Consider the following 14,952-nt stretch of genomic DNA (forward strand, 5'->3'; position numbering starts at 1 on the left):
CTGTTAGAAGAAGGGACGGAACTAACATTAATGCTTACACTCGAAATTGCACTGCGATGTGAACGTGTGGAGTTACAAATGTCTGCCATGCATGTCAGTCAGCCAGAAGGTGAAAAAGAATTAATACATCGGATTGTGAAAAAAGGGGGAAAATATCAAAAGAGAATTCCAAAACAAGGGGCAGAAAAGAGAGAAAGACAGTGTTATAGATGCGGTAGACTGGATCATTTTGCCAAAGACCCAACCTGTCCGGCAAGGGGCCAAGAATGCAGAAAATGCAAAGGCGTCAATCACTTTGCTAAAATGTGCAAAACCAAAAATGCAACTAAACAGACAGCAAAATATGTCAGTGGAGAAACTAACAAAATGGCTGATAACCAATATGCATTTGTGGTGAAAGACTGTGACTCAAACAGACATACATTTGCTGTGGGTGGAGTTGAGTTGGACATGTTGATTGATTCCGGGGCCACCAGCAATATCATAGATGAAGCTACATGGGAGGTGTTGAAAAGCAGAAGAATTGAGTGCAACTCATACAAGTCTGATAAAAAGCTATATGCTTATGCGTCCAAAGACCCCCTACCCGTAAAAGGAGCTTTCACATGTGAAATAAAATGTGGAAAACGGAGCACCAAGGCTGAATTCACAGTAATTGAAGGAAAAGGAGAGCCACTACTGGGTAAAGAGACCGCTACTAAACTAGGAGTACTGAAAGTCGGGGTCAACGTAGCTACAATCAGTGATGTGGCAAGCCGAATTCGAGAATGGTATCCAGCTCTGTTTAAGGGAGTTGGAAAACTTAACACCAAACAGATAAGCTTACACATCGATGACACCGTGACACCAATAGCTCAACCATTACGCTGAACTCCATTTCACTTGAGAGAAGCAGTGGAACGTAAGATTCAGCAGCTTCTAGAGATGGACATTATTGAACCAGTTTCTGACGCCACCCCATGGGTAAATCCGGTGGTGATTGTACTTAAACCTGACAAAGACATTAGGCTATGCTTGGATATGAGGCAGGCAAATAAAGCCATAATTCGAGGCCGATACTCGATTCCAACCGTGGATGAGCTTCTTCAGAGTATGAACGGCTCCTCCATTTTTAGTAAGCTTGACCTCAAATGGGGTTACCACCAACTAGAGCTTACGCCACAGTCCAGAGGTATTACCACGTTTGCCATTCATAATGGCACATATCGATACAAGAGACTTATCTTCGGAGTGTCATCAGCCAGTGAGCAATATCAGCATGAAGTTGCATCAGCTCTCGCCAGTATAGAGGGAGTGGAGAATATCTCTGACGATATTATTGTACATGCTCCAACCCAGCAGACACATGATCAGAGACTACATGCTGTCTTACAGAGGCTTGTGAATTGTGGACTGACACTCAATGAGGAAAAGTGTCAGTACAATATGAATAAGCTTGTGTTCATGGGAATGCTTCTTTCGGAAAAAGGGATTGGCCCAACAGCTGAGAGGGTTCGTGCCATGGTCGAGGCCAGAGAACCAGAGAACGCATCAGAAGTATGAAGCTTCTTAGGATTGGTGGGATATAGTAGTCGTTTCATCCCACAATTTGCATCCATCACTGAACCACTAAGGAGATTAACAAAAAAGGATACTCCATTCAAGTTTGGTGCTGAACAAAAACGGGCGTTTCAAGTCTTAAAGCAGAGGCTAGCTGAGGCCGGAACCCTGGCTTACTTTGATAAGAGAGCACCGACCAAGGTCATTGCAGATGCCAGTCCGGTAGGCATTGGGGCTGTGTTGATTCAAGAACAAAATGGAGAAAGCGTCCCCGTATGTTATGTCAGTCGCAGCTTAACCGAATGTGAACAAAGATACTCACAGACGGAACGCGAAGCATTGTCCTTAGTATGGGCGTGTGAGAGACTCCATCCATACATATATGGGCAAACGTTTGACCTGGTCACTGACCATAAGCCACTTGAAACTATCTATGGACTGCGGTCAAAACCATGTGCTCGCATTGAGAGATGGGTGTTAAGACTACAACCATATGACTTTCGTGTAGTCCACATCCCCGGCAAGCAAAACATAGCAGATTCACTTTCACGTTTGGTCTGTAGAAAAATAGGAAAACAGGCACATATGCATGGAGCTGAGGAGTATGTGCGATTCGTGGCCGTAAATGCTACTCCAAGTGCACTTACGACACAAACTGTGGAAAAAACATCAGGAGTTGATGAAGAGTTAAGAAAGGTCAGACATGCCATACAAACTGGTTGTTTTGACGAATGCAAGTTGTATGCCCACATTGCCAATGAGTTAAGTGTGATTGGACAATTGGTTTTAAGAGGTACACGCATTGTACTACCACAGTCGCTCAGAGCAAGAGCTTTAAACTTAGCTCACGAAGGACATTTGGGTATAGTAGGCACCAAACAGAACCTTCGAAGCAAATTATGGTGGCCTGCCATGGATAAAGATGCAGAAAGGCATGTTAGGTCATGCCATGCATGCCAACTTGTGATGAGACCTGATAATCCAGAGCCTCTGAGAATGACCTGCCTACCTGAAGGCCCTTGGCAGGATCTAGCCACAGACATATTAGGTCCTCTGCCAACAGGAGAGTCCATACTAGTGACAGTGGATTACTATAGCCGCTATTATGAGTATGCAATACTCAAGTCTACCACAGCTGATAAAATCATTGACTGTTTGGAGGAGGTGTTTAGCCGTCACGGTCTGCCGTGCACCCTCAGATCAGATTGTGGTCCACAATTTATGTCTAATCAATTTCAACAATTCTGTGAGACAAATGGCATTCAGCATGTGAAGACAACACCAAGGTGGGCACAAGCAAACGGTGAGGTGGAGAGACAGAATGCGTCTATTCTGAAACGCATACGGATTGCTCAGGCGGAAGGCCTAGACTGGAAAAAGGAGCTCCGCAGATATGTGGCCACCTACAGAGCTATTGAACATAACACTACGGGGAAGAGTCCTGCTGAATTGCTTTTCAAGAGGAAAATCAGGGGGAAACTTCCTGATTTTACCATGCCGCGAAATGATCAGGAAGTAAGGGATCATGATGCTGAGCAAAAAGGTAAAGCTAAACTTTATGCAGACCACCGCCGCGGGGCAAAGCACTCACAGCTGGATGTGGGAGATCAGGTTCTGGTGAGACAAGAAAAGATAGACAAACTGACAACTGCATTCAGCCAAGTTCCTTACACCATCGTGTCCAGAAAGGGAAATTCCGTGACCATTGAAGATTCATAGGCAGCACAATACAAAAGGAACACAACATTCGTGAAAAAATTCTTCAGAGTGATCCTGTTGAGGAAATAACAGATACTCAGTTGTAATGTATATTTCTTTCAATTGTGTTCACGTTAGGTACATTAAGGGTACATTTAAAACATGTGTGAAATCAATATGTCCTCGGTTAAAATAGATATGTAAGAGGAAGTTTACCATTGAAAAAGAAGATATTTATGTTATGGCATTTTGATATGTCATATTGTTTATGACAGTTGAATAAGTTTACAACCTTTTCTATGTAATCTCCAAGGATATGTTTAATTCCAAGCAAAGGGGAGATGTCGTGTATCACGTGTGATGCGTGTGATGTCATGACGTTGGGAATGGGTACGAGTAAAGACAACAAATTGAGTTCACCATCGGTCTGTCTCCATTCTGATTTAATTTGATGTCTTTAGCTGGTATAAGCAAAGATATAACAAATCCGTTTCTAACAGCAAACACTCAGAATAAAGTGAGATGATCTGAATGTCTTGTTGAATGAGTGTTGATAGTCTGAGGATCATCAATATTAACAGAGAAACTGCTGAAAACACTCTTTATTTCATGTCAATAGTTCCTGTTTTCACCTCATTTATTATGCTGATGTCTTCAGATCTGCTGTAAATTGACACTTAAAGCTCATTTCATTGCTGTCAACAGACTGAGCAGATTTGATGACTACAAATATCTGCATTTATTTCTGTTTTTCTTACAGTTCTTTACAACTTTTCTAGATATCTGTCATTATTTTAATGAAGAAACAGAATAAAGTTAGAATTAGAAACAAAACAGTTTATGAAACAGTTAACTGAATTAGTATCAGTTGCTTTACAGTAGACAGATATACATGCTTTATATAAAAGAAAGAAAGAAAGAAAACTACTTGTCATTATTTAGAACAATAATCATTTTCTGACATTCAAACACTGTATTTAAGGATCACAGTGCAGCCCAAAATACTCTTTCATTGTCATTTTAAATCTTTATACTTTACCACTTTCCTTCAAACCACTAGATTTCACCCATTTGTCAGCAAGAAGATTTTAATCATTTAAAATATAATTAAATTTAGTATGATCTCTTATTCTTTTATATATTTTATTAAGTACAGGTCAAAATAACTGTTGTTTCATTTTTATATTAAATATATCTGTTATACTAAATGATGATGGAACATTAAAACATTTTATTTTCACAACAGTAATTTGAAACATTAAAATAGACACTTGCATTTAATTGGTTTTCTATTTAAAATTGCTTTTGTACATTTAAACACAGTAACTGATCTATTTTTGACTTTGGCAGATCAGCTCCTAACCAATCTTCAGTTCAATAAATGAAGCCCCGCCCACTACAATTCACCCACGAAGCTCCTCCCACATCACTCACATCATCAGTGAAGCTCCTCCCACAGCAGTTCCCCAATAAATGCTGGAATATTCCCATCAGACGAGTATCAGAGCATCAGGAAGAGCTGAAATCTGCAAAGACTGAGTTTATTAAAGAGGACAGTGAGAACATGAGTGATCCAGAACCCTGCAGAATGAAACACACTGAAGATACTGAAGAACAAAGAGGTTGGTGTTTATTCTTCATTCATTCTTGATGCTGAACAACATTCATGATAGAAAGATTCAAGCTCTTCTGCACATTTAGATACACAGTTAAACTATGAAATGAGACATAATGTTCTTTTCTAACAAAAGCTCAGTAAAGGGAAGTTTGAGAAACTTTCATATTGATTGTCAACATCAGATCAAACTAAATATTTATTTCACATTATTTCAATATCTGGTTCACAGTTTGCAAGAGTGTTTCCAGAATTTAGGCATTTTCAATATAGTTTACAACATTGTTATTTTTAGGAATAAACAGTAAAACCAAAATGTTTGAAGTAAATGAACTTTCCAGAATGGCTGACAGGGTTGTAAGTGTAACTTGAGCAAAATCTCTTCTTACAGTAACTTTGGTAACAGGGTTGATGAATGCAGTCATTCATTTGTGTAAAAACCGAGACAATGGATTGAGATTATTTTCTTGTCCTCCCATCATGTTGTAGAGAGAGCCCAGATGATGTCACTTCCTGGGTGTTTTTGAAAGCAGGAAATCATGTCAGAAGTAACAGGGTTGAGTGAATCATGAAGGACACTGATAATAACACATTTAAAGATGCAGTCAGTCTAGACTTTGAGCATGTGAACTTTCTACAGACGCTGAAACTGTCATGATATGATGTCACACTCCGTGAATCTCTTTTAAAACATAAATAACAAATAATAATCATTCCAAAATATTCAATCTACTCCACTTTACTGCAAACTTCACTTGATCTTGTGTTTCTGGTGTCCCACATTCACATGTGTATGAATGGAAGTCAGTGGAAGGAAAAGTCTAGTGTGACCGGTCCTTAATAATTACACAGTTTTAGGAAAATAAATTAAATATCAATCTAAAAGTTGATTTCAAAATATGGCTGTTAATACCACATTAGATATTTTTGTCATTGATCAATTATTTTTAATAGTTCTCACTACAGAAACATGCTCTAATGTTTTAAATATAATAATTGAGTAAAGAGCACACGCCTTGCCCAAACTCTCTTTTCTCCTCTTTTATCTGTGCACCCCTCCCCCCGCCCTCTCCCCTTCATCCCTTCCTCTCCCCCTGATTCAAGACACTGAAAGTTCACTAAGAATGTCTGTAGACGACATAAGATGTTTCTTGTCAATTTATCTTTCCCCTTTCATGTTTGTCAAGGGTCTTTCAGGACAAATGTGGGCAATTTAAAAACAAAAAGAACAATTTCCTTAATCTGAGCGGTTCTCAGATTCCATAATCCTTGGCTACTTTGCCACCTGATCACACACACACACACACACACACACACACACACACACACACACACACACATTGAATGTACTTGATTATACAATGTCAATTGGTTAAAAAAAAAAACTCCTTAATTGGTCCTTTGTGGACAAAAATCGGCACCATAGGGAATGAATGGGGAATACTATATTTCAGAGCAATGTTTTCTTTATTTTCTTAATATTACTTATTGAGAATTATTTAAGGGAAGGTGGCAGAGCAGCTATTTGGGAAATTCTGTATCCAGAAGACCTCCATTCAGTGCTTATTGTCTTAATTCAGTAAATCTTATTTTAATAACCATTTGATATTGGAGTCAGATTAAGCGTAGAGTTAAAGTAAAATTGAAACTAAATTCTAAAAATTAGGTGAACTTCACAGGAGCGCTAAAAAAACACACATTATACCTTCACCCAGACCACTAGATTCTGCCGTTGGGACGACAGGTGGCTCTTTACAATTGGTTGATTAATCTTAATGTAATTAATTTATGAAAATGCAAATGCATAAAAATGATCAGAATGTTTTATAGCAGTTGTCTATCACAGCAAGGCTCAATTTTATGACCTTTCACTTCACACTTCTCATTTCTCTCTTTAAATTATTTTGATGTACTGGAAATTAAATTACCCTTTTTTCTTTGATTTCAGAGCTGATGGAAGTGAAGGAGGAGATTGAAGAACTGAGTGAAGTGGAAGAGAAACATCATGACAAACCTGGAGAAAAACCTTTGAGTCGCTCAAAGACTAAAAAGACATTTTTTAAAAAAAGAAGAGCCAATAAATCTTTCACTTGCACTCAGTGTGAAAAGAATTTCACAACCAAACAAAGTCTTGATGTTCACATGAGAGTTCATACTGGAGAGAAGCCATTCAAATGTGATCAGTGTGAGAAGAGATTCACATACAAAGAAAGTCTTAAGATTCACATGAGAGTTCACACTGGAGAGAAGCCATTCACATGTGATCAATGTGGGAAGAGTTTATCAACCAAACAATGTCTTGATGTTCACATGAGAGTTCACACAGGAGAGAAGCCGTTCACATGTGATCAGTGTGGGAAGAGTTTCTCAGTAAAACAATATCTTGAGCATCACATGAGAGTTCACACCGGAGAGAAGCCACACACATGTGATCAATGTGGGAATAGCTTCAGTGAATCTACAAACCTTAAAGAACACATGATGATCCACACTGGAGAGAGACCGTTCACATGTGATCAATGTGGGAAGAGCTTCATACGAAAAGTACATCTAAAGGATCACATGAGAGTTCACAATGGAGAGAAGCCACACACATGCGATCGATGTGGCAAAACATTTGTTGGGTCATCAAAGCTGAAGAGACACCTGACAGTTCATACAAAGGAGAAGCCATATTCATGTTATTTATGTGGAAAGAGTTTTTCATGGCTGCAAAATTTATATAAACATCAGAAAACACACACTGGTGTGAGAGAGTACATGTGCTTTGAGTGTGAGAAGATGTTTAATACAGCTGAACATTTAAAACAGCACCAGAGAATTCACACTGGAGAAAAACCTTACAAGTGTTCACACTGTGACAAGAGATTCAGTCAGTTAGGAACACTGAAAAAACACAAGATGATCCACACTGGAGAAAAACCTTACAAGTGTTCACACTGTGACAAGAGATTCAGTCGGTTAGGAACACTGAAAAAACACAAGATGATCCACACTGGAGAAAAACCTTACAAGTGTTCACACTGTGACAAGAGATTTAATCAGTCATCATATCTGAAAAGACATGAGATGATTCACAGCAGAGAGAAGACGCACACGTGTGATCAATGTGGAAAGAGTTTCTCTATTAAAAGTGACCTGAAGATACACATGAAGATCCATGCAGTGGAGAAACCACATCACCACAGTCTGAAATGAAGTAGTTCATCTTGATGTGCTGAACAAGAAAATCTCTTCTGTGTAAGTTAGCCACAGCCAAATCTGTCCTCTCTAGCTTTAGTTGGCCCCATGGGAGACATTTGACTGTTGAGGTGTGTGTGTTGGGGGCAACTGGTGATGAAGAAAAATGCCATGTGGCAATATTGATAATATTTCCATTTTAAACCATGAAGGCGAGCTAGTTGATATCACACAATCAATGTGCAAACTTTGCGTGAGAGTTATGCGGGTGAAGAAGTCTCAAACTCCAGTCAATTATTCACTACAGAAACTGAAAGTAAAAACTGACTGAGCTTTTGGCATCTGTCACTGCATTAACGGCTCATATTCTCTTAGAGATGAATATAAATTATTTTCTTAATATTTCTCTTGTGTCCCATAGTGAGAGAAAAAAAAAATGTATCTTTCGTGAATCAAGAAGTATTTTGTGTTAAACAAGTTGTCTTTTAACCCTTTCGCACGTAAGTTTAAAATATTCCGGCTTAGCCCCCAGCATAAGCTTTTTTAAGGTGACCATTACTTAGAGCGTATCACTTTATTGTTTCCATGGTGACACATCATTGCTTGTCACGTATCACACCGCAGCACTGTATGACTGATGATCTGCTTTTATTTAGTTTTTCCTTTTTTATTCAAAATATTCACAAATTTGTTAACTATAGCATGAAATATCTGATATTCTGATTGTCAAATGGATGTGTTTTGCTTTATAATGATCGCGTTAGTTGAGCTGCATGCGCAATGGGCGCTGCCATGTTAGTTTGTGCCACACAGAGAATCGGATCTGTTAGATTTACAACCCGTGAATTTATCCACTTCTCCCAAAATACATGAAAGTAAGTGAGTCGGTGAACTGAGGAAGAATAGAGTAAGCTTTTAAGTTACATTCACAATGTGTATCTGATATGAATAAAACATGTGGTCTAATTATTATGGAAAGTGTTGTTATTTCCACTTCTATAGACATCATATTGTATTTTACAAACTCTAAATGTATTGTTTTGTTAGTACTCATGTGTATTTAAATGTCTGAAACCTAAAATAATCATTATTTGGTTAAAAACACTGCATAAATGTGATAAATGAAAAGTGCTGCGGGCGTCCGTCTCTGGTTTAGTTCCAGCCAAAGCGCGCAAGCATATTTGAATTTGGCAGTTGATCACGTGATGCACTGAACGTTCTAATCACACCGGTGTGATCGTTCGCTCCTAGGACCAGCCAAGACTGATCACACCGGTGATCGTACACGTCAAAGGGTTAAATGAGGAGTATGCCATCTAACTAATCTTTTATTATCCTCGCTGTGCATTGGTTATGTGGCGATGCGCTATGATATTGCGGGGCAAATGAATTGCAATGTTAATTTAATAATAAAAGTAGCATTTAAAACAATTACCTGTTTTAACGATTACCCGGCATCAAAACGATTACCTGTTTTATCCAAATCCACATGCATGTACTGTTCAATATTCAGTACTGCAATGTCCGAGTCTCTCCTGTCTCATGATGTTTCTCATGTGTACGGTGTTCATATTAGGACTTCCTCACACCTCAGTCATACAACGAAAAGGAGTCATGCCTCAGACTAAAGGGCATCAGTCATTGGACAAAACGGCATCGTGCCTCAGACTGAAAGGCTTCAGGTCTCAGGAAAAATGGCGTCAGGTGTCAGGTCTCGTACAATTAGGCATCGAACTAAACAGCCTCAGACCAAAGGCATCAGACAAAATGGCCTCAGACTAAAAGGCATCAAACTCAAAGGCATCAAACTCAAAGGCATCAGACGAAACGGACTTAGAAAGAAGCGAATTGCCCCACCTCAATGTGATGTCACGTGCACGCAGTGTTCTGTTAAATGTTACACTAAGTTGTATAAAACATATCCCACTGAGATTATTTTGTAAATTTGTATTATTCACTACTTTATTTGCATTTAGGCTATAAAAAGTTAGCAAAATAACACATTGCAACTACCTTGCATTAGCCCAGTTCTGTCAACACTGCATTGGCTTCCTTTTAAACGTTGTATAGATTTTAAAATCTTGCTAATTACATACAAAGCACTAAATGGTTTAGCTCCCCAGTACCAGAGCGAGCACTTAAAGCATTATAGTCCTTCACATTTATTGCGATCTCAGAATTCAGGCCAGTTGATAATACCTAGAATATCAAAATCAACCGCAGACGGTAGATCATTCTCCTATTTGGCACCTAAACTCTGGAACAATCTTCCTAGCATTGTTCGGGAAGCAGACACACTCTGTCAGTTTAAATCTAGACTAAAAACGCATCTCTTTAACCTGGCATACACATAACACATTATCAATTTATATTTTAAAATCCATTAATGGATTATTAGGCTGCATAAATTAGGTCAGCCGGAACCAGGAACACTTCCTATAACACCTGATGTACTCGTTACATCAGAAAAAGAATGGCATCCACGCTAATATTAGTCTTTCTGTTTATCCCGAGGTTTACCGTAGTCAACCGGATTTGGGCCGTATCCAGGTGAGATCGAGGACCTGCGCCTTAACATGTACCACAACGCAGCCCTGAAGTATCAGCAAAGATTGAGTCAACTAGATCAGCCATTGCGAAGGCCTTGTAGCATATGTACAAATATTAGAATGGGCAATAAAATCTGGAATCTTCAGAATGCTGTTAACCTGCTGAACTGTGTTGAAAATCTCTCACCGGCTCTGGCAGGGCTGCGAAAGACGAGCACCTTTGGCACGTCCATGGACCCTCTGAGGTAAAACAGAGGGCCCCACTTCCTAGCTCTTGGGACATCAAAGGTCCCCTCATGTGGACTAAGTGCCAGATCACATTCCAATATACACCACACACATACAGACACATACAGACACACAAACATGCATTGAAGACTGTATGTGTAAAATATAATTATGCCTAAATGTAACCGCCGTCGTATGTCAAATTGCATATAGTTATTCCCACTGTATAAACTTAGCTTGGATTGTAGTTGTGCTAGTGTAATTTCTAATGATACTATTGTCTGTAAACCATAACTTCTTTTATATGCTTTTCTGATCTCGAGTTTGGTCTTGTTTTAAAGCTCTTGCTACCTCTCATTCACTGAGATATGTCATATAGTTGCAAAATGCACTGTTCTATTTGTTAATGGTACTATGAAGGAAAATGCACCCTGATCTAACATGTCATAAATTATGTAAATCAAGACAAGACAAGACAAAGGAAAATTTGCCCGCCAACTTTGCACCTATGTCATTGGCTATTCCACCTCAAGGAGGTGTGTCGGCTTGTCTGTCATAAAAGAGGAGCACCAGGATTTTCCTGTGTGTTCTCCCGATTGCCCTGAATCATCTCTCGCCCACTCAAGCACGTCTCTCCTGGACGCTTCCATCGCGCTCATCTTTCGGGACCACCATCTCACCGGCAAAAGTAACTTTCACGTCCTCTGTTCAAACCCTCCCGCAGAAACGGAAGAAGCCAATGAACTGCAGCAGCACTGAACTGAAACTCATCACGCAAAACTGATGCAAGTACCGTTTCTGAGATAATGAAACTGATTTCTGTGCTGGCTCTCAAGGACTGTTAGCAAAAAACTGTTAGTAAGTTTGCCACCTCTCTTCTCTCTTTCCCTTTCTTTACTTTCACTTCTGTATATATGTATCTGCCCTGTGTATAGCCGTATAACCTCTGTAGTAGTAGTTTTCATATATTAAACACATTGTATCCATGCTCGATTGTTCTTTTGCTCATTCAACAAAAACCAGGTCACTTTAACATTTCGATCCTATCCTTGCTTCACGTTTGGATGCTAGAATAGGAAGTCTTTCTCGTGGCCAGAGAAAAACCTTCCTTTTTATAATATTCTGTGAGGAGCTAACGGTTTGCTGGACAAACTAATAGTTTCTCTAAATGATTATTAAACCAGAACTAATCATATATGTAATTGATTATAATTCGTTGTAATTAATACACAATATATGTTTAATTCCCCCTTGGGTCAATATATGCATCATAATTAATCATAAAGCTTTATGATTTATTATATTCATATATTTTACCCATAAATTGATTAATAACTGTACGATTTTGCTACAGCCTCATTGAAACGACAGCCAGTGGCACAGTTCCTCAACAAACCGTCCATACCGGTGTGATGAATACAATCCTCAACTGGATTGAACTGGAATAAATACTTTGAATATTGCGATCCTATCGGACTTATGATAGCTTGCGATCCTATCGGGCTTATGATAGCTACCTGAATCGTAACAAAGCACTGTTTGCCAGAGGAGAACTGGCCCCCTGACTATGCCTGGTTTCTCCCAAGGTTTTTTTTTCTCCATTTTAACACCTATTTGCCACCTGTTTGCCACCTGATGTCACCTGTTGGAGTTTGGGTTCCTTGCCACTGTGGCCTTTGGCTTGCTTAGTTGGGGACACTTGACATTTGATATTCAATAGTGCTTTGATCTGCCTGCATTGACACCATTTTCTTTAAGAGCTGCTGTGCAGCTAAAATTATATACCAATTATCACTGTAAAGCTGCTTTGACACAATCTGCATTGTAAAAAGCGCTATATAAATAAGCATCCAAAGCCCTAATTGGGCAAAGCAGATTACATTTCTCCTGATCCGAATTTACAAAAGGAGGAGGACAGAAAGCCTGAAGTACTATGGGACTTGGGACGTTGGTGGGGACCTTTGGCACAAAGCACAAAGCCTTCACCATACCAGGCGCAAATTCCAGGCACGAAGGAGCAACTGACAGTGCTTGTGAATCTCCTATTCTCTTAAGAGACAAAATTGCCAAAAGGAATATCGTTTTTAGAGTAAGGAACTTCTCTGATACCTCTTCTAGTGGTTCGAAGGGAGCCTCAGCTAACCCCTCTAACACTATAGCTAAGTCCCGAGAAGGAGTTCTTGTACGCACTACAGGCCTCAACCTCCGCGTGTCACAAAGGAAGCGTATGACAAGGGAGTCTCGACTCACCGAGGAATCCCCTATAGCAGGGGTACTCAACAGGCGGCCTGCGGGCCGCATCCGGCCCGTCAGCATTAAATTTGTGGCCCGCATCATGCTATAGTTAATGTATTTTTATTATAATTTGCGTCCAAAAATAGCGTGAATATTACTTCTTTTTTTACACGTACACTACTAGGGTAGGCGTACAGTGCGCGTGACGCTGTAATCATCAGCAGAGAACGCATATAGTGTACGCGCGCAGCACAGTTTTTCTAACCGCAAAGAACAATATAAACTGAAGGCACTTTGCATGCGCGCATTGAATAGTTTTTGCACTAATTTAGTTTGCTCGTTTGAGGGGATTAAAAGATACCAGCAACTCTAATTTTAAACAAGTACAAAGACATTGTATTGTAACTATTTGAGCGAAAAAGACTAGACAAGCATGAATCTCTCTAGTGCGCATGTGTCGAGCACTTGTGTTCGTGAACGCCATCAAAGGCTCGAGGCTGTGCGCGCAAGTAAAAACCAAAGTAACCTTATTTTTCCATGATGAAATGCAGTTGACATTCCTCAAACTTTGCAGTGTGTAAGTTGCCGAGCATCATGAAAAACAAACCTTTTATTCTTAATGTCAATGTGTTATAAACAGAAAGCAAGCAGCGCTCCCATTACAGATCTGTCATCACATCGAGCTCACAGAGAATATCTTATTTATCATGTTTACAACGTTGGTTATAGTTAGATAATTCATGAGATTGTGATTGAACATTTAAAAAAAAAAAAAAAAAAAAAAAAAAAAAAAGATTTTTTGATTCTGACCAAATTAAAAGGTAGGTAATAATAATACAAATAATAAAACATTTATTCTCTGAGTATAAATAGGTGCTATAAAAAGTGTTAAAAAGGTGCAATGGAGTATAATGGAGTATAAAAAGACTATAAAAAAGTGCAATGTTTTCGTGTTACGGACAAACTCTCATCAGCCAGTGAACAACAGCCATACCTTAAATTTCTTGTGAAAACAATGCAGACATTTCAAATGAATAAGGATTTATTTTCATCAGTTCTTGTTTTTCTTTATGCATTTGTACATTAAGAATACAGCAAAACAGGTTATTAATCATTTTTTTAAATGCCATTTATCATGTTAAGTGACACTTTAAAAAGGACACCATACTATTAAGGCTTAGCTAGATAATAAACTGCACTTTTAGTAAATAAACAGTAAAACTACAAATAATGTCTTAAGTAGGCCTAAATAAATGTCTTACGATCCAAGTTATAATTTGTGGCCCTTCGCGTTTCATTTGGTTAAAATGCGGCCCTCTTGGCCTCTGAACTTGAGTACCCCTGCCCTATAGGAACATGATAAGCAAAAATGGCTGCTATATAAACCTTCAAAGTTGAAGGAGATAAACCTTCCGAGAATTTCTCTTGGAGGAACTGAAGCACAAGGCTGATAGATGACTGGACAGGGTCCACATTATGTTGACTACACCATATAGAAAACAATTTCCATTTATAAGTATACAGCTTCCTTGTGGAGGGAGCTCTGGAATGAAGAATGGACTCCACAACCTCGGTTGGGAGACTGGAATCTATGAGCCTTGCCTCTTCAGAGGCCAGGCCCACAGCTTCCATAATTCCGGGCGGGGATGGAGTATTGTGCCGCCCGCTTGGGACAGGAGATCCTGCCTGAGAGGAAGCTCCATCAGAGAGCCGTCTAATAGAGATATTAGGTTCGCAAACCATATCCTCGTTGGCCAGGGGTGCTGGATGTGAGAGGGAGTACCACAGTGGACACTGGGTTGTCTCTCCTGAAGCAAATAGGTCTACTTCCGCTTGACCGAAATTTTTCCAAATGAGCTCCACCACCTCGGTGTGGAGTCTCCATTCCCCGGGCCTCAGCCTCTGCCT

General features: G+C 39.4%; 1 protein-coding gene across 2 annotated transcripts in view; it reads left to right on the forward strand.

Moving 5' to 3' along the window:
• The window catches only part of LOC137015261 (zinc finger protein 729-like), a 192,106-nt gene that overhangs the window by 15,976 nt on the left and 161,178 nt on the right, over positions 1 to 14,952 (forward strand). Inside the window, exons 1-2 of one of the 2 annotated variants that reach the window (XM_067380119.1) lie at positions 4,782 to 4,859; positions 6,801 to 7,950. In XM_067380119.1, coding sequence (XP_067236220.1) covers positions 4,802 to 4,859; positions 6,801 to 7,950 — 1,208 coding nt within the window. In that variant the 5' untranslated portion in view covers positions 4,782 to 4,801. Of the gene's footprint in view, positions 1 to 4,781; positions 4,860 to 6,800; positions 7,951 to 14,952 lie in introns of those variants that run through there. The other variant, XM_067380111.1, reaches the window with a different exon arrangement.

Source organism: Chanodichthys erythropterus, chromosome 3, assembly GCF_024489055.1.
Source record: "Chanodichthys erythropterus isolate Z2021 chromosome 3, ASM2448905v1, whole genome shotgun sequence".
Classification (NCBI taxonomy): Eukaryota; Metazoa; Chordata; class Actinopteri; order Cypriniformes; family Xenocyprididae; genus Chanodichthys; species Chanodichthys erythropterus.